A 19,595-nucleotide genomic window follows, 5' to 3' on the forward strand; every position below is an offset into this window, starting at 1 on the left:
ACATATTTATTTGTGCAGCGAGTACAAGACAGACACCAATCATCCACCGGAAGATGGTGGCCATAATGATGGTGTTTCTTCACTAGTGCTGAACGTTAGCTGCTTGGATCAACAGGAGAGGACAGACCACAAGGCAATTCAAAGGGCCGTGACCGAAGACTCGTCGGATACGGGTAACCTTTTTTTCACAATACCACATTGTATGATACTTGTTTGATGTTTTTAATAAGTTTCAACCATAAGTTATTCATTTTTTACCGAAGGGCTAGAATAATGTATATTATGGCTATTCTATGGCATTGCCCAAACTAAAATCAAAGAGTAGGGGACTGCTACCCTTATAAAAAATTTTGCTTTCAAAAATATGCTTCAAGAAAAGAAAAATATGTACATTTCAAACGAAATGCGTTGCGTATCCCAAATAATAATGTATATATGTGCATGAGTATAGAAACTAATAACTATTGAAAGACCAATCATTTTAAGGAAACATATTTTTTGGACTTAGTTTTTTTTTTCTTATTTGGCTATAGCTATAGCTTGGGGTGGGCAAATAACTTAGTCTATAGGCAGCACCGGAGCGAACATCACGTAGCTATCACGTTACACAGCCCTGAAGATGTAAGATGAAATGCTTCCGAAACGTTGACACGGACATTTTGTAAATATAGGTGTAGCTGTCAACCGTGTAAATATTTCAAAATACAATTTTGTTTAATCTTGTATAAACGCAAAATAAAATGTGTAAATTCCATTTTTACAACTGTTGTGACGATTTCAAAAAGCATGCGTGTTGCAAAACGTTTAAAACCAGATTCGAGTTAGCAAAAAAAGTACATTTATTTTAAATGTTTGCTCCAAACACACGCACAAATTTGAACTAGATGAGCCCAACTAGATGACATATATATATATATACAAACTTTAAGTCCCCTTCGTTGGTTGTGAATAAAAAAAAAAGGACACTAATAGTTATGAACGTCCGTGATACTCACGCCATGTGCCTACTGCGGTAGTTGTATTATTGTCGAGGCGAAAAATTTCCATTGCAAACTTTGGTATTTACAGTCGAGTATACAACCCGAGTACTTGACCGACCTGCGGAATACTAAACTTGTCTAGGGGAAAAAAACGAATGAATTCATCTCACGGCGGATAAATCTGACCGAGAGAGATCAATTGCGCTCTTGGGATTGGCCAGGTACAATTTCTCGGTCGCCACAAAAACGTGTGTCCGAGCTGCACTCTAATGGAAAACCGTCTCTGACTTGCCGGTTGTGTCTCAACAACGGCATACCACTTTGTCGTATCATACTTAGTGTATATAAGCGAACCGACCCAACAGTGGTAGTGATAAATATTTAAGAAGGAAACTGCGAGTCGAGCCCTAAAGTCTATTTCTTTGCCTAAATTGAAATTTCCCGAGTACATCCATAACGATCTCAATCGGATTTCCTTGTCGTTTCTTGGTTGTGTTTTTAAATAACAAAAACAGGAATAATATATCAAATTAAACATCTTAACACTTTGTCCGTTTATTTGAGAACACAATTTTTTTTTTACACTCTATACCCAACGCGTTTACATAACGGTATAATTAATGAGTGTACTTAATAGTGGTTTTACAACATTTTTTTAATACCAGCCGGATATACCGTGAAAAATGTATAAACATTTTTAATAAAGACGGCGATATATTTTATTATGGTGTCTTTGCTTTAATGTCTGGTATACTTTTTCTTATGAATTTTCGTCCTTGATTTATTTTTTAATTAGTGAAATAACATTTTAGTTTATAAGATTAGTTCTAAGTTTCATTTTTCTAACCCAAAATCATCTTTTAAAAATAACAATTTTTTTTTTTACATTAAAACGGTACAGCTCGAATTTTAGTTTAACAATTAGTTTTATGGACACCGTATGAATATTCAACGGGTACCCATTGAATATACGCTTTAACTTCATTTATAAATAATAAATGAATCGCCGTGTGTCTTAACATAGTTATTACTTATTACATTTTTAATTTACGATTAACACGTGGAGACCATTTTATCTGACGTGAAACGAAGCAAAAACTGTAATTTTGCTATTCGGTTAATAGACTTTTAACTTTATTTATGTTATCTATACTCGATGGTAAAATGTTTTTTTTTTTGTTCTATTGTGACATGCACCGTCTCAATAGCATTGGATAAATGCGTTTGTCGTTATTTATCACGGTCTGTAATGTATTGTAAGTACAACATAGGCTGGCCGATTTAAAACTAGTTGACGGTCAATAAAAATTAATAAAAACTCTCAAGATTGATATTTTGGTTAAAACGTAGTATTCGGGTTAAGTTCGAAGAACATTTAGGAAACATTAAAAATAAATTTCCTGTTATGAACATTTACTGATAATTAAACATTTGAACATAATATTAGGAAGGCAAAAAAATGGTCAATTTTTAATTAGAGCAACTAGTGAAAGTATATTTAGTACTATTTAAAATAAAAAATAAAAATGTTCTTTAAAAAATTATTTGTTGAAACGTGGCTTAATTTCAATACGAAAAACTGTCTCCTATTGTAAAGTGTGCCATCTTATAGTGAAAGGTATTTTTAATATTTGATTGTTTCTTTAAAAATCAATTCGTAGGAATTTGGATTTTAGTGTAATTTTGTTTAAATATCTCTGCTTTGTTAAATGCCATCAGGGTTTTTTCAAGGACCTATTACGGCTCAACCAACGCCAGTGTACAGTCGTCAGGCGTCCACTTCCGAAGATCTACTTTACCATCAAATAATGCAAGACGCAATGTGCTATGCTCCCACGTTGACCAGAGATTTGGATTTGCCCATATTGGACGAGACATTTGAACTATCCGAACATTACATGAGTCCGCCGCCCGCTGGCTTACACCGAAGGTCTTACATACTGGCCACGAGACAAGAAAGCAGCAAAGGTAACCGTAAATCGTTTCCTCTAGTGCGTTTTGGAATTGTAATTACTTAAATACAAGTTTGTATTTTGTCGTCTCGCAATACAGACACTGTTGACGAATCGAGTTTCTTGAATGAAAACCAGGACGCCAACGTGCAATTAACAGAGGAAAAACCCAAAAAGAAACCCTGGGTAACTCTGGTGTCGTACGTGGACGAGTTGACGTTGGGCGGGAGAAGAGATTCCAAAGGCCATTTTGTAGACACGGCACCGAGTTTTCCGGGTTTTGGCAGAAACAAGCAATCCAAACAACCTCAAGAATGCTTTCCCTACAGTTGCTATCAAAGGTAACGCGATTAAATTATTATAGTGGAGTCGAATTGAACAACTTAGAACAACTAAAAACTTGAAATTATTAGCAGTCCATAATAAAAATAAAATAATTGTAAATGTACTACTAGTCAAACGGAAAGTATTAAAGTTTTTTTGTCTTCAAATTTTTCTTTGGCAATATGAAAATTTTACTTCGCCTATTATTTGGTCTAAAAGACAAATGATCAAAAATTGACTTAAAAAAATAATTAAAAAAAAAAATCAGGTTTACTCTCTAAAAAAAATAAGTTTTAAGAAACATACATTTTCAATGGATAAACAGTTTAGTACATACATTCAAGAAATCTGTAACTGGAAAATCTGGCTCTGTTTTAACGTCGTCCTAGGTGTCCTATTATACGAATCCACTAAAAACGGGTTTATTGATCTGATCGGCCACTCTTATCTTCGGCACTCGAATCGGTCACCGTTTCTTTTTTCGATCCATTCACACGCATCCGTGTACTTCTAAGTTATAACCGTGGTATACATATACACAACATGACATTTGACTTATTTGATAAATCTCACATTTCGATTTCCAGGACGGGATTGAAACAGGAATGGGTGGAGTCGGTGTTCGGCGAGCGATGGATGGCGTTCCGGCAGAAGACGTTAATCATTGTGGACACTCCCGTGTTCGAATGGTTTATATTGGTATTAATATTCGCCTCGAGCGTGACTTTGTGTTTCGAAGACATTTACTTGGACGACAACAAACCGCTGAAGACCGTCTTGTATTGGACAAACTTCACGTTTTGCGTCATATTCACCATCGAACTCGTGCTGAAATGGATCGCTCTGGGCATTTACAAGTACTTCACAAGTTTCTGGACGGCGTTGGACTTCATCATCGCTATGGTAATGCCGGTACAACCGAGAAAACCTGTCAACTCGTATAAGCTGACCGTCTTACCTCTATTCCGCAGATGTCCATATTCAGCTTGTTGATCGACGAGAACGAAAATCTAAAAGTACTCCGGTCGCTAAGAACACTCCGGGCGTTGAGGCCTTTGCGGGCCATTTCCAGATGGCAAGGCATGCGAGTGAGTAATTTTTTAAACGATAATAATCTTTTTTAGCTGTGCTCAAGATAATTTATTTATTATTTGTACATAAAAAAATATCTCGGGTAATTTCAAATGTATTTCATAAATAAACATTTTTCTTTCAGTGAGATGACGGTTATCCCTTTGACTATCGATATAATTTTTTTTAATTTGTTATTAATATTATTAACGACCGCCATGCTTGACTGGTTATTAGATAGTGGTCAACGCTTTGATGTACGCGATCCCGTCCATTTTCAACGTGTTACTGGTGTGTCTGGTCTTCTGGTTGATATTCTCCATCATGGGCGTTCAGTTTTTCGGCGGCAAGTTTTTCAAGTGCGTCGACGATAGCGGCGAACTGCTGTCGGTCAACGTAAGACTTAGGGCAACTGTTTAACCGTTACACCGTTATTTCGCTAATACACATCAACTATTAATTTCCATTCATTGTAGATTGTCAACAACCGGAGTGACTGTATGATGAACAACTACACTTGGCTAAATTCGAAAATAACGTTCGACAACGTGGGCATAGCGTACTTAGCTCTCTTCCAGGTGGTAAGTTTATTGTTTACTTAGCGTGACTTCGGCCCAATCTCATCTCGTGCAACTAAAGTCACTGACTATGTGAAGCCGGATCGTACAAAATAAAACAACAAATTTATTGGTTCATTAAAATTCAACACACCAATCACGGGTCGCTAATCCAAATTTAAGGAACCAATAAATGTCTTTTGGTATACAAAGGAGTGTAGAATGGACGTAGAAATGATATACGGACAAAGCGCATTGCGCCTCGGTCTGCTGCAAGTATAGGAAACGTCAAATGTGTTTTTGCAGGCCACTTTCGAAGGTTGGATGGAAGTGATGGCTGATGCGGTAGACGCTCGCGGAGTCGACCTACAACCCGAGTACGAGGCCAATTTGTACGCTTACATATACTTTGTAATATTCATAGTGTGTGGAGCGTTTTTCACGTTGAACCTGTTTATCGGAGTTATCATCGACAACTTTAACATGCTAAAAAAGAAGGTGAGCCCTGGTCCGCCCACGCGGGGTTTATTTTTAATTTCGTTTTGTTATGTGTTTAGTACGAAGGAGGTGTGCTGGAAATGTTTCTTACCGAAAGCCAAAAACATTACTACACGGCCATGAAGAAACTCGGCCGGAAAAAACCGCAGAAAGTGATCAAACGTCCTGTCAATCAGTTCATGGCGATTTTTTACGACCTGTCTAACTCAAGAAGGTTCGATTAACACCGACAATGTGGTTGACCAGGGCTCACAGTTTGGTCGTTTTACAGGTTTGAGATAGCGATATTCGTACTGATATTCCTGAACATGCTGACCATGGGCATCGAGCACTTTGACCAACCCGTGTCGGTGCTTTTCATTTTGGAAGTCTGCAACGCGTTTTTTACTACGGTCTTTGGATTAGGTAACAAGCTACTAGAGGCCGACCATCCTCCTTGACATTCGCTATCTATCATCATATCAATAGTGTGCTACATTATAATAGTCAACTACCATATTAAGTGTGTTTTTTTGTTTGTTTGTGTGCTACAGAAGCCTTGGTGAAAATTATCGGACTCCGGTTTCATTACTTCACGGTGCCTTGGAACGTTTTCGATTTTCTCTTGGTGTTGGCGTCCGTCCTCGGCATACTCATGGAAGACATCATGATCGACTTCCCCGTCTCACCGACGCTGTTGAGAGTGGTCCGGGTGTTCAGGATAGGCAGGATACTGCGACTGATTAAGGTGAGAACGGCGCGTTTTGAGTTACTGGTTCTACTAGTTCTATGCAATTGATTTTTAGGCTGCCAAAGGCATAAGGAAGCTATTGTTCGCCCTGATTGTTTCTCTGCCGGCGCTGTTCAACATAGGCGCCTTACTCGGCTTGATCACGTTCATATACGCCATCATAGGCATGTCGGTATTTGGCCACGTGAAAAAACAGAAGGCCATCGATGACATGGTGAACTTCGAGACGTTTGGCAGAAGCATGCAGCTATTGTTCAGGTAAATCCAAGTCTTATCGCGCTTCGGTATTTTTCGCGATTTTATCCTGCGATTGAGTTTACAACAAAAACATGCGTTTTTAATTGTAGGCTCATGACTTCGGCCGGATGGAACGACGTTCTAGAATCTCTGATGGTTCAACCGCCGGATTGCGAGCTGGAAGCACCGGGAATGCCCAACGGAAATTGCGGACATCCGATTTTGGCCATCACTTACTTCACCAGTTTCATTATAATCAGCTACATGATTGTCATCAACATGTACATTGCTATAATATTGGAAAACTTCAACCAGGCGCACCAAGAAGAAGAGATCGGCATCGTCGAAGACGACCTCGAGATGTTCTATATCCGATGGTCCAAGTGAGCGCAGGCCACAGCTAACCCACAGGGTTCAGGCTGAACTTTAGCCTTTAGAAAGAAAGATTGTATTTGTTTTATTTTACCCTCTTCGTTTCAGATTCGACCCGCACGCCACCCAGTTCATTGCTTTCAACCAGATATCGGACTTCATAGCCAGCCTGGACCCTCCTTTAGGCATACCCAAGCCCAACATCGTGGCTCTGGTCAGTTTCAACTTGCCCATTGCCCGCGGCAACAAGATACACTGTTTGGACATACTCCACGCTCTGGTCAAACACGTGCTAGGTCACGTCGAGGAAACGGACGAATTCAAAAAGGTAATCCCTCCGCTGCGATTTGTCGAAATAGGTGATATGCATTATCGGTTTTATCAATTGGCGTTTTAATAATAGCTTCAAGATCAAATGGACGTCAAGTTCAAAAAACAATTCCCCACGCGCAAAGAACTGGAAATCGTGTCGTCGACCCGGCTGTGGAAACGCCAAGACAAGGCCGCCAGACTAATACAGAGGACTTACAGAAATTTCAGAAGGTACAAGCTGTTGCCGAATTTACAATTTTTTAACCGTTTATTTTTATTTTTTTGTCAACAGGAGGAAAAAAGATGCAACTGCAGACTTGTACTCGGATACACAGTCTTCGAGCCCCGGGGGCTGGCAGTCGCGTATCTCGTCGTTCTTGCACGTCAAAGGCAGATCGATAAGCGGAATGGGCGGAGCCGGCGATCGCGGGTCCAGAGCCTCTTCCAGAAAATCGTCCAGAGCTTCCGACGCTTCTGACATATCCGAGCTCGGTGCGTCGGTATGGCTCAATTTGCCCATGTTCTTGTTGAACGGCGCTCAGTCCGAAGGCGCTATCAAGCTCGAGGAGCAATCGCCGAAGAAAAAATCACTGTAAGATTTGTTTTATTATTATTTAAAAACATAAAAACTACGAGCAAGCCAAAACAAAGTAGTTAGAAGTTAGAACTTGAGATCCGATTACAAAGGATCACTCTCTGTATTTTCAGTGATATATCACCTCCCAGACCTTATTTTTTTATAAATATATTATATAATATAATATATTTTTTAAATGATGAAAACGCATCTTGTTAACGTAGACGTTTTGGATGAAATGTTTTATAAAAAATAAACGTACATTTTAATATTATGTTTTTAACCTAACGAACACGTTTTTAAAAAAAAAAGACTTTCCAACTGAACCATGAAAACAACAAACGGTGTAGGCAAGGAAAATATTAAAAAATTGTTCACCTTTTTTGTCCCGGTCATAAAGGCAAAATTTACATAAAGGGGAAAATGGTTTTTTGCATATCATCCTCCAAATTGTTAACACACACGGGTTCAAAATAAGAATTTCTTTAAGAAAAATCGATTTGGTTAACATAACTATGTTATCGAATCAAATAGTTCTACGTTAGATCAAAGTTAAGCTGAAATCTTATATGTATGAACTCTCTTTTCGAACAACATGTGACATGTCTACAACAATAGGTATCCACACCTAATATTCCATAATGAACAACGTTGTTTTTTAAGCCGTTTGTATAGATGTTGACCTCTAAAACTAAATCCATCAGACCCCCAAAACTTTAAGCTCATTATGTCTGTGGTGCAAAGTGTAGGGCAAACGTTCTCGACGTACTTAAATCCTCCTCGGAGCAAAGCCAGTATAATAATACCTAAGGTCCTGTGACTAAATTCCCGAGTGTTATTGAGATTTAGATATAGATTTAGAAACAGTAATGGTTAATTTTTTTTTTTTTGGGTGGGATTTTCAGGACCGAACAAGCGCCGGTACACATCACCATCAGCGAACCGTCGCCCGAATCGAAACCGTCCGTGCTTCCGTTGACGTTGAACGGCCAACGGCTGGAAGAGTCGATTGGCCTGAGGCAACCTCAGACGGCCAACGTGAGCATCACCATAACGGACGCCTCGCCGGACAGTAGCGTTGCCGAGTCCAGGGCTTTGGCCGCTCAGACTACCGCGGCGGCGGCGGCGGCAACGCTACAGCTCACTCCAAGCGCTTGGCTTTCCGGAGGGCGACCGAAGCGAAAATCGTACAGCACAAGGCGCTCGTGCACAGAGCCTCTGAAGGATCGCACAGCTGATGGGACGGTGTCGGTCGCCTGACCCACAACTGGGATGGCTAAAAAGGCAAAGAAATGATTTTCGGTTGACCCACAAAGAAAAAAATGTTTTTAAAAACGCATCCCGAGACTTGAAACCGTTTTTTTTTTTTTTTTACCAAAACGGATATTTTATTATCGTGTCGATTTCCGTTTTGATTGCCTCGATAGCGGGACCAGATAATCGTCAAAATGAGTACATTTACATTTACTACAATAATCAGAGTTGGGCGTTATTTTAATTTTTTTTTTTATTGTTACCTAGATAAAGCGATCAATAAAAAAAGTTATCTTTTATTCGGTTATTTGTGTATTATTCGAATTGTTTGTGACAAAATAATAATTTGTATACGTTATCTTTTATTAAAGATTTTGTGTTTTTTTTTTGTTACTTATAAATTAAAAACTATTTAAGATTGTTTTTTTATTTATTATTGCTCACATTTGTTTTAAATGATTTGAAAATGACCGAGATTTTTTTTATTATGTTATTTAAATTTTGCCCAACTTTGAATATAAACTATGTTTATGAAAATGTCAAATTGACATTATGGTTTCCGTGTTCAGTATATTATTTCGTCAAGACTGTACGCTAAACTTAAAATTGTATTATACTTAATTTCTTCTTTTTAAGGCTTTTCAATGAATGCTTGTTTACATTGTTTTTGAGTAATTACCATTTTATTCGTTGGAAACTCAATTGAATACACACCAAAGAAACTTATTCATTTTTTCGACGTTGACAAAATTATAGTATACTTTAAACGCTTAGGCTATTTGATTATCGTTATTTTACCAGACTCTTATTAAACACGTCGTATTTAACACATTTGTATGATTGTTATGGTCCAATTTAAATCGATCTTATTATTCACAACCGAAAGGATTGAACTCAAAGCCAGTGAATAATTTTGCTTGTATTAGTCATTATGAAAAAAAAAACGGTTTCATATAAGTCGGTTGGGTGTTTTTTTTTTAAAGGGGAGGAAATAAGCAACTTCCTAGCCGTCATTTTAGTTAGAACAAGATTTTGCGGAATTAATAAGTATTGAAATCGTATATGCTCGGTTCAAATGTCGTGTACCGCGTTGGACTGACAACATTTTAAATTTATCTATTTCAAATTTAACGAACTACGGTTTACACTAATAGGTAGCATTTGTTTTCTATTAATATAAATTGTATAATATGATAATTATCAATCGCGTGACATATAATTATTTTTTATGCATTTTTTAAAACAGACAATAATAATACTTAGCGTACGCTGTTGATGAACATGTATAATAATTATTATAATATTGTGTATTAATAAGGGATTCCGTTATATTTTCCTCAGTATTTTAACGGTTTTAGAACTAGTATTAATGATTTCATTATACATTCGTCAACGAAGGCGATTAATTATTCGTATAAAACGACTTTTGGATTTTTATAATTTATCTAAGTTTTTTCAAATAGAATATAAATTCGGAAACCGACTGAAATTTACAATAGTAGATAAATAGTGCTTCTACTAAATATAATGTATATTCTAAAACCAGCGATTATAAAAAAAAAATTAATAATAAGTACCAGATAACTATAATAACCGTGTCAGAAGTAGTTTCTTTTTATTCCAACTCTTTCTCTTGGCATACATTCTTTGTAACGAATAAATAATTGTACTATAATATTACTCGGAGTTGGACTAGATTCCAATATTTTTTTTATCTTGGCGAAACGATAAATAAAAAAAAATCATACTAATTTAAATGTTTTTATTCGATTATTTATAACAAAACTGTTGTGCAAAATTATGTTATTGGCGAATAAAAAATTATCTACTATCAATTAAAAATCTCATTTAAATTTTGTCTAACTCTGATGTAACTATTTACAAGAATTACATATCGCAAAAATATGCCTATAACAAAATGATAATATTGTAATTGTTCTTCTTCCTAATTTGTTGACAAGTAGAAAACATTAAGTGTCCGTACTGAATTTTTGTGAGAAACATAATTTAAACATTATAATGACTTTTTAGTTAGAACATTATCAGATCTCAAAAACGAGTATAACAGTAATCTTTGAGGATTATTGTTAATAAACAGTACAATATAATGTTCTTAATATCTAACCATAAAAAGATAAAATAAAATAAATCCATTTTATCCCATTTATTTATTTATTTTTTTTTTTTGAAGCCATAAACAATTTTTATCTTTGATGAATTTGTTAATGTTAAAATATCTGTACGTTATTTATAATCGTCTGTTAATAGTATTAAAACGAAAACAAATATATAAAAAATATTAAATATAATGAATTTTTCAACTTTCATAATATACACTTATAATGAATGTATTAAAGTAATTTTCTTCCTTTTTCCCTGTACTCTTCAATATTATTGTTGTTAGAAAAGAAAATATAATAAAATACATATCCCGCACGATCTTAGGATGTATAATTTATTTCCGTATCGGTTTAGTTCATGGCATATCTTGTAGGCCGTTGTTGAAGTATACTCGCTTGTGTTAGTTAAAAATTTAAGTTAAGTCGTAACTCAATGTTTTGACCAGCGGTGTCTTTGGATACTAAAGGCGGTGGTCAATGCCATAGTCAAAGACAGCCACTGCAAAAATTGCAATGATAATAATAATTACAATAATAATTGTTATTTTGTGTAGAAGTTTGATATTTTTTGTAATTGTTAATTATAATATGTTAATCATTTTTTTTTTTTTTTGTTACGATGTTTGCATTGACTGCAACGCCTTTAACTAGAGCTTCTTAGTATATAATATAAAAATAACACCACAATAATATTGTACTTGTATAGACTTTGACTGCTTAAGGTCTCCTATTTAATTACTACCACTAGTGCCTCGAACTTTTCGATTAGCTGCGACAACGCTCTTTTTTTCACTCACTTTGTGATATATACACTTTTATTATAAATAAAACAACATAATAGTTAGTACTTAATATTCTAACGTTGTTGTACTAATCTGAACGGCAACAATTATATAATATTATTATAATAAATGTAAAAAAGCAACGAGTGCTTACTTAGTTGATTTTACTTAATGATACTTTAATGTTTCATGGCCGTAATAGTAACGGTTTTTTATTGTACCCGTTTACCGTACTTTACCAATTTGTGCACTTTGGGTAAGCTTTAGATGTATTTTTCTTAGTAAACGTATTTTTTACAAAAATATTGTAATTTTCATATTATTATTATTATTATTAATTATTATATAAAATAAGTATTTTGTTGTTAATTATTTTCATTTTTATCAAGATCGTATAAATGTTTATTGAGTATATGTACCTCGATTAAATAAATACAGTAAAAAAACCATAATTGTATGAATCATCATTTGTTTTTTTTTCACGTAGACTTTCATACGATTACAATAGTAAAAATAAATAAAAAAATGTAATAATCATAAATGGAGAAAAATAGTGGTTTTATTTTTTTCAACACATATTCTTAATTTATACACTACTCTTCTATGTAATTTTTTAATAACAATAGGTATGTTAGGGTTTTTTATACCTGATAATTTATTCACTCAATTTCTCTACGTAGGATAGTTTTACAAAAAAATTATTTATATTACTATCGAAAAATTACTTCGTTGATGTTCTCGTACGTTTATTCCAAGAGAAATTAATACCGTAAGACTTGACTTTGGATTTGGTTTTTTGTTCGGCTTCCACATACCATTTCCAACCATTTTTTTCACAGAAGTTTATTGCATCCGCTCTATTGCCAAACTCTAACTTCATGTTGGACAAAGGATCGCCTCTATGTATATAAAAAAAAGATATTTTTTTAATTTTTGATATTGTGCATCAAACGGCAAACTATGATCTACGTACGTGGATGTCCATCCCATCAGGGGATTTTCCCATCGCTCTCTGTTGTCGAATTCCATGACCCAACTGTGGGTGTTGTCCGTTCCTGATTGCATAACATTTTTAGTAGCTTTGCTGATTTTTACTAAACGCGTTTTGACGTGTTCCTCGGGGACACCTGTCACGGCGCTCAAATCTACCTGAAAAAGGTAAATATCGAGATTAATGTGGTATTATTACAAATAAACTACATCAATCAAATGTAATTTCAAACAAAGTTCATGAAATGTCAGGTTCATTACCCGATGTTGGTATGTTGGTGAACCTATAACTAACAGATCAGAATTTTATTTCGTTAGTGTGGTCGAAGCTTTACGATGATCTGCTTTAGCGTGTTATTTTTAGCTTCTATTCTCAACATAAAAAGTTAATGAAATACATATTACACGGTATTTTTACAAGTCAGTTGTCAGGCTTTTGTTAAGTGTTCCTGATAATTTGTATTAAAAACTCGGGTTGCTGTAGCTGAGTAGAACATTATCACAACCAAATTTTATTTAGGGATTTTAGTTTCAAATAAACGTTATTATCAATTAATCCTGTCCAAAACTGTGTATAAAGTATAATTTTAGACTGAAAATATTATTTTTAATTTTTATGTTTTTTGCACAAAAACTGGGACATTGTAATGTTGTGAAGCAATTAAAGTCTAAGTCGTCTAACAATTGTTTTCTTTAACTAGTTGGTTGGTTTTACAAACTTTCTAGGTGGTATATAACAGAGTTGACACATTTTTTTTCCAAAGCAGCTGTGCTTATTTATAATTTCTATTATCTTTTCTCACTACATAAAAATACAATAAATTAAGCAAACGACTTGTGATAACATTCAAAGAGTAATCACTTAAATAATAAGGAATGAAGCGTGTAATCTTAATGTACCATGCTTAGTAAAGCCCTTATAATAACAATGTGAATAAATTATTATACAATACAATACACAGATTGTAAAACCAGTTCTTGGTCTTCCCAAAATCATACACCACGGTCATTATTGACACTTTCTTGAATAGAGTAAATTTATTTGTGCATCACACTAAAAACTAGTGAGTAGGTAAGTAAACATTATCTAAAGTCCACAACAGATTACAAAACCCGTTCTTGGCCTTCCCAAAAGCATACACCACGGTCATTATTGATACTTTCTTGAATAGAGTAAATTTAGTAGTGTATCACACTAAAAACTAGTAAGTAGGTAAGTAGAACAATTTTTTATTTTTATTTTCAAAACTCTAGTAGTTTGAATCAGTAATATTAAAACAATAAATCTCCAACAAAAAAATTTAACCTATATATATAAATTAAATATAGGTTTTTAGGTCTGTTTTAATTTAAGTTTAAGGTGTTTGAATATTTCTAGCCCTCCCTGAAATTATGATAATGGCCAGGTGTCTCACATTACGATTTGTTGAGTTATTCATTTTAAACTACAAATTTATCATTCGAACATTCTTTAAAAATCAAAAGTTTTTTTTTTATTGTTTAATTGAATTTTTTTGTTATTATTCACAATTGCCTGAAGTTTTAAGTGTTATCCTGGCATTGGTATCGATGTTAGCGTTTTGTAAACACTAAACATATATTAGGAACTACTTGTTTGTATAATAGATACTTTTTAAACTCCATCTACCTCTTATCAATATACTATTAAACTAAAATACCCCCCAAAAAAAAAAAAAATTTAAACACCCATTTGTGGGTATAATGACCGCGGCGACCGGTCAGTCTCGTGCGTAGTGTTCATAATTTTTTTCCATTATTTTATAAAATTGACAAAAAAATGTGAACAAGTGTCATTTAAAAAAAAAAACTATTTTAACAGTTATAAAAAGAAACAGTATAATAAGTAGGTACTGGGATTTGTTTAATATTTATAAAATTTTAATAAAATAGACTATTAGTAATCTAAATTTGTAGGATATCACTTATAGATAAAACACTTTTATCTTTGTTACACTACTCTAGTTCATTAAATAATTCACAGAAACAAAAAACAAATATGTAAGCATAACACTAACACGATACCAAACATGTTACAAATCATAACAATACCTTCGACTTGTTAATAATAGCTACATACTTTGCTGTCGACCTCGATATAACCTTGCACGGAGCCTTCGGTGGGCAACTTTCTTATTACGCTATCAGCATTCAACAAAGCTGGTTCTTTTTTGTCATATACAGTTGTTAAACTTTTACCATCACTTTTTGCTAGTCGGACCGCTCCGGTGAACAACCCCCTGCCACTAAATTACATCATAACAAAAAACGTTTATAAAACATCCATACCATAAAGTATAAGCTATGACAATATTATACGTACGACGACGATGAGATGGCATTTTTCGTAACAACGCTGGTAAATTTCCTTATCGAATTAAGAGCCATTTTATTTGCGTCGTCGAACGGACGATAGCTGTTGGCAAATGTGAAATAAATACACTGATTTTACTGAAATCTTTAATGAAAATGAAATTACAAAAACCAATAATTATGAAATCGAACAATTGATAATAGAAAACTGATAACAGATTTGGTTCGCTGATAACCTGATACCACGTTAACTTTAACCTGCTGATGACATTTTGCAGGTTATAATTATCACGCGCGCAGATTTTGAAAGTTTACTGTTTACAATCGCAGTATGGGTGATGCAACGAATGGCACGGACTCGTACTTTTTAAGTTACGAGGACCTGGAGGTAATCTTTCGTTTTTGGGTCAAACTGCAGTAATATGTCTCCGTTTTTCCCCGTTGAAATTTCAGGTGCACAAATTAATGATACAGGACTCGGCCAGAACCGAAGCTTACCGAAAAGCTATACTTTCCAATAGACAGGTGTTTGAAGGTAAAACCGTTTTGGACGTGGGAGCGGGAACCGGCCTATTGTCCATATTCTGCGCCCAGGCCGGCGCCTCTAAAGTCTATGCGGTCGAAGCAAGCAACACCTCTGAATTGGCCAGAAAAGTCATTGAAGAAAATCACTTTTCCGACATCATCGATGTGAGTTGTTGCTACAGTGAAATCCCTATACCACCACGATAACCGATTATTTGTTTACCACAGGTCGTCAACAGCAAAGTGGAAAATCTGACACTACCCTATCAAGTGAACGTTATCGTTTCTGAATGGATGGGTTTCTATTTACTACATGAGAGCATGCTGGACAGTGTTCTGTATGCTCGAGATACTTTCCTCAGACCAGACGGGTGTATGTTTCCTTCACATTGCGCTTTGTATGCATCACCTTGTTCTCTGCCGCAAATGTATTCAGATTTCGACGAAGTCAGTGGAGTAAAGCTGAGAAAGTTTGCCGAAGCTCTGCGCAAGTCGTACCTAAACCGGCCAAAAGTCATGACAATATCGTCTGAAAATATACTCGCTACATCAGCAAAACCAATTTTTATGTTGGATCTTCTTCAGTGCCAAGTGGACACTCTTAATGAAATTGTCGCCGAAAAATGTCTATCGGTAGTAGACAAAACGGGCATTTACCAAGGTGTATGTTTTTGGTTTGACGTTAAGTTCCCGACTGACGATTGCACCTTAAGTACTGCACCAACGTGTCCAGAAACACATTGGAAACAAACAATCATTGTGCTACCTGCACAAATGGACGTAGAAGAAGGAGACGCCGTAATGTTTAACGTAAAGTTGACACGTAATGACTCAAATAAAAGGTACTATAACATCAGTTTAGATATGTTGGACGCAGAACACGAAACACACCCGACTCCATGCAGTTGTAACTATACTAAATGTAAAATAATTAAAACTTTCTTATCTGTTACGGAAAATATATCTGACGATGATGATGAAGAAGATGATGAGGAAGACGAATGCATAATTGTCGAAGAAAAAACTCCAGAAGAAGAAACATAGAAGTTATACTAATATTAAGCAATGAAAGACTATTAATATTTAATATTTCATTATTTATGAACACTGTTTTGTAATTTTTTCATAAATTACCATTTTCTTACATATATATATATTATTAGTACCTAAAAGTAATTAAAAAAAAAAAAAAAAAATTGAAATTACAAAAATTTACATTATTAATTAGATTTAAATTTTATTTTATATATTTATCCATGAATTTTCTATGAAAATCTGAGCGAATGCAATCATTAATAAAAGTAGTACTCTTTTCGGGTTCGGACCGGGCACAATTTTTAAATACCACATCATCGTTCCAACGCCTTTTGACTTTTTGATTTGCCTTAGGAGCAACTGAACCGCCACCACCATAGGTTAATAAAGGGTTGCCTTGGAGGATGTTCTGTATTCGGATTTGCTCTTCGGCTTCACGTTTTTCCGCCTCCTATGAGGAAAAAAACAAGAAATAGTAAGGATTGTAATAAAAATATTAGCAATATACACTAACCATCCTCGAGTCTTCGGCCATTCGTTCTTTTTTTATCTTTTGTAACTCTAACATCAGCTCTTCAGCATCATCTTCACTGTCTTCATCGTCAGATGCATCTAAATCCAAAGGGTCGTCTACATCTAAAGTTGCTATGGGAACATGTTCCGGTCGAATCTTTTTCCTAGTTAAATTAAAAGACAATTTAGTGTGACAAGCTTAACATTTTGTAATATCTATTCAGTTACTTACGTAGGAGGTTCGCTTCCTATCGATTTAGGAGCAACACCTTTTTCTCTTTCATCCAAAAGTTTCGCAAAATCTTGTTTATGAAGTTCATCGGTAGTACCCTGACCAGGTTCTCTATACATCATAAAACATTATTAATATAATATTATTCTTATAAACACTTACTAAAATAGATTTACCTGTATTTAAGTTTAGTGTGCGATGGCAAATCTCTGCTAGAGTATTGTACGGACAAAGCGCTCAAATCATTTTCTCCACGTCCCGTACCTCCTCGCGCAGGTTCAAAAGTTGGTCGAGCGGCTGTTGTCATTTCTTAAACAAAAAAAAATACTTTTAAATTGATATTATCATCTATTATCTACAATAAAAATGTTTCATTTTTTCCCTACAAACATATAACATAAAATAGTATAGACATGTCGATGGAAACAATTATTTGGAAAAAAAATAATAGTTTATACCAGCTTAATTAAATTTATATCTAATCTTCTAGTTTCTAGGCGATTATTTTTTCAAAGTTTGTTTTTTTACAATGTATGTTTTCAGATGTTAGCGTAGGGGACCCTTATACTGAAATAACGCGCACAATCTCTTTATTATTTCGCCGACTGCTGCTGCCACTAAATAGCGAATAAAAGCAGCCGTCTCACACACGAGCTTGTTAACACGTTGACGGACATTCACTGCTATAGCAGTCATAATCTTTTAAGTTGTGATTCGTTGATGACTGCTATAAGTTATATTTTTGGAAGTCGTAAAATGGAATAACTGCTATTGCAGTGACTGTTGTTATGGCTTCACCGTGTCGGGAATTATGCAGTGTCCAATTGTGACTTAACAAAAGGTCGGGCAAATGTTTATCAAATTTTCTAGAAATAGTTTTTATTAATATTATTTTGTATGGCCTTGTGGATTAACAATCTTATTTGTTTAAAATTTTTACTCATTTGTTGTTAATTATAATTTATTTCATTGATTATGTGCCATGAAATAAATGAAAACCCATCATCATAGGTAATTTATTTATGTAACTGCTATAGCAGTCACACGACCATATAAAAAGAAAAAAAGTTTTCGATGGACTCGAACTACTATAGCAGTGATATATTTTCATGTTAACAATGTATTTAGATCACAATTTGTAACAGAAAAGCTCTAACATTTTTTGTCATAACTATAATAGTTATTGTGAGAGAGTGACACTCATATTACGGTCATGCACATAACTGATATAGCAGTCATGTCCGTCAATGTGTAAGTAGTTTTTCAGCTATCTCGGAAACTGTGTGACGAGAGACAAATCTGAAAATACCATCGTCAAAAAACACACCTTTAAAAAAAAATCGATTGGGAGCTAAACTAGATATTTTGTTCCAAATACTGAATAGGTACATATTTTTTTAATAATTATCGAATACTTACTTCAAAGAGTTATGCAAATATTCGGAAATTTTTTTTCCACTGAAACCGAAAGTAACTAACTGTATTCCGTTATGCTAATATTTAATATTTATTGTAGATTTAGTAATCACTTTACTCTTTAGTGACAGTCAAAACAATAAACACTATTCACCATTCACATTTCACGTCAACGACAGCATAGATAAGTATACTGAACGACAGCGGACAGTTCACAGTTGCAGCCAATGGTGAATCTTTTTGCCTAAATTCAATCACCTGCAGCCTGTCCAAAATCATAATCTCAATTGGTATTTAGTAAACAGTATCAATAACAATAGACGTTACAGTGCAGACAAAACAACGGCGAAATAATTCTTTATCAAATTTACTATGTAACCTCGATAATGAGTACCGTACAATAAATACAGTTGGCATTCCTATTTGACTTAATGCTTGGAAAATTGAATACGAAAATTAAAAACATAAGCCTAAAACATGTAATAATAATAATTACTTCATTGGAGTCATTTGGGCGGGAGGGGGCAGGCCGGGGGCACTTGATCCACCCTTGATTTTTATGGGCTGGTCAAATTTTCGGTACTTAAGCCGTTTTTTTTATGCAACTACGTACCTTTACTAATAATGAACCGTCTGAACTGACAATCAAGTATAATAGGTATGAAGGTTTATAAGATTTTTGTTACTACTGTTTTGTATCTAAGCGTTTTGGAAAAAATATTTATATTTGTAAATGAACATTGGGCCGATAAAAATGTTGCCCCACCCTAAGGAAAACTGAAATGTC

General features: G+C 34.7%; 4 protein-coding genes across 4 annotated transcripts in view; 2 read left to right on the top strand and 2 right to left on the bottom strand.

The window, feature by feature from the left end:
* The window catches only part of LOC126834752 (sodium channel protein 60E-like), a 78,720-nt gene extending 66,672 nt beyond the window's left edge, over positions 1-12,048 (top strand). Inside the window, 18 exon segments of the mRNA XM_050566908.1 lie at positions 19-173; positions 2,700-2,948; positions 3,033-3,273; positions 3,844-4,159; positions 4,228-4,344; positions 4,565-4,723; positions 4,804-4,908; positions 5,191-5,382; positions 5,442-5,596; positions 5,654-5,787; positions 5,916-6,109; positions 6,168-6,370; positions 6,460-6,732; positions 6,830-7,049; positions 7,125-7,264; positions 7,326-7,625; positions 8,516-8,735; positions 8,738-12,048. Coding sequence (XP_050422865.1) covers positions 19-173; positions 2,700-2,948; positions 3,033-3,273; positions 3,844-4,159; positions 4,228-4,344; positions 4,565-4,723; positions 4,804-4,908; positions 5,191-5,382; positions 5,442-5,596; positions 5,654-5,787; positions 5,916-6,109; positions 6,168-6,370; positions 6,460-6,732; positions 6,830-7,049; positions 7,125-7,264; positions 7,326-7,625; positions 8,516-8,735; positions 8,738-8,848 — 3,484 coding nt within the window. The 3' untranslated portion in view covers positions 8,849-12,048.
* Positions 12,049-12,307: 259 nt separating this feature from the next.
* On the bottom strand, positions 12,308-15,285 carry LOC126834755 (NADH dehydrogenase [ubiquinone] iron-sulfur protein 4, mitochondrial). Its single transcript, XM_050566911.1, has 4 exons — positions 15,098-15,285; positions 14,855-15,020; positions 12,740-12,915; positions 12,308-12,665 (listed from the first exon to the last, which is right to left on the bottom strand). Exons 1-4 carry the CDS (start codon positions 15,160-15,162, stop codon positions 12,488-12,490), a joined length of 585 nt encoding a protein of 194 aa, XP_050422868.1. The 5' UTR covers positions 15,163-15,285; the 3' UTR covers positions 12,308-12,487.
* On the top strand, positions 13,836-16,897 carry LOC126834753 (protein arginine N-methyltransferase 6). The gene is made up of 4 exons (XM_050566909.1): positions 13,836-13,969; positions 15,366-15,475; positions 15,541-15,777; positions 15,841-16,897. The coding sequence occupies exons 2-4, from the start codon at positions 15,419-15,421 to the stop codon at positions 16,654-16,656; spliced, it is 1,110 nt and encodes a 369-aa protein (XP_050422866.1). The 5' UTR covers positions 13,836-13,969; positions 15,366-15,418; the 3' UTR covers positions 16,657-16,897.
* On the bottom strand, positions 16,776-19,075 carry LOC126834754 (protein CWC15 homolog). Its single transcript, XM_050566910.1, has 5 exons — positions 18,812-19,075; positions 17,569-17,701; positions 17,393-17,503; positions 17,162-17,324; positions 16,776-17,098 (listed from the first exon to the last, which is right to left on the bottom strand). The coding sequence occupies exons 2-5, from the start codon at positions 17,697-17,699 to the stop codon at positions 16,850-16,852; spliced, it is 654 nt and encodes a 217-aa protein (XP_050422867.1). The 5' UTR covers positions 17,700-17,701; positions 18,812-19,075; the 3' UTR covers positions 16,776-16,849.
* Positions 19,076-19,595: the final 520 nt, after the last annotated feature.

This window comes from Adelges cooleyi, unplaced genomic scaffold, assembly GCF_023614345.1.
Source record: "Adelges cooleyi isolate 19-005CV unplaced genomic scaffold, UGA_ACOO_1.1 ACOO_flye_CR_arks_rails_tigmint_CR_PRNA_21, whole genome shotgun sequence".
Classification (NCBI taxonomy): domain Eukaryota; kingdom Metazoa; phylum Arthropoda; class Insecta; order Hemiptera; family Adelgidae; genus Adelges; species Adelges cooleyi.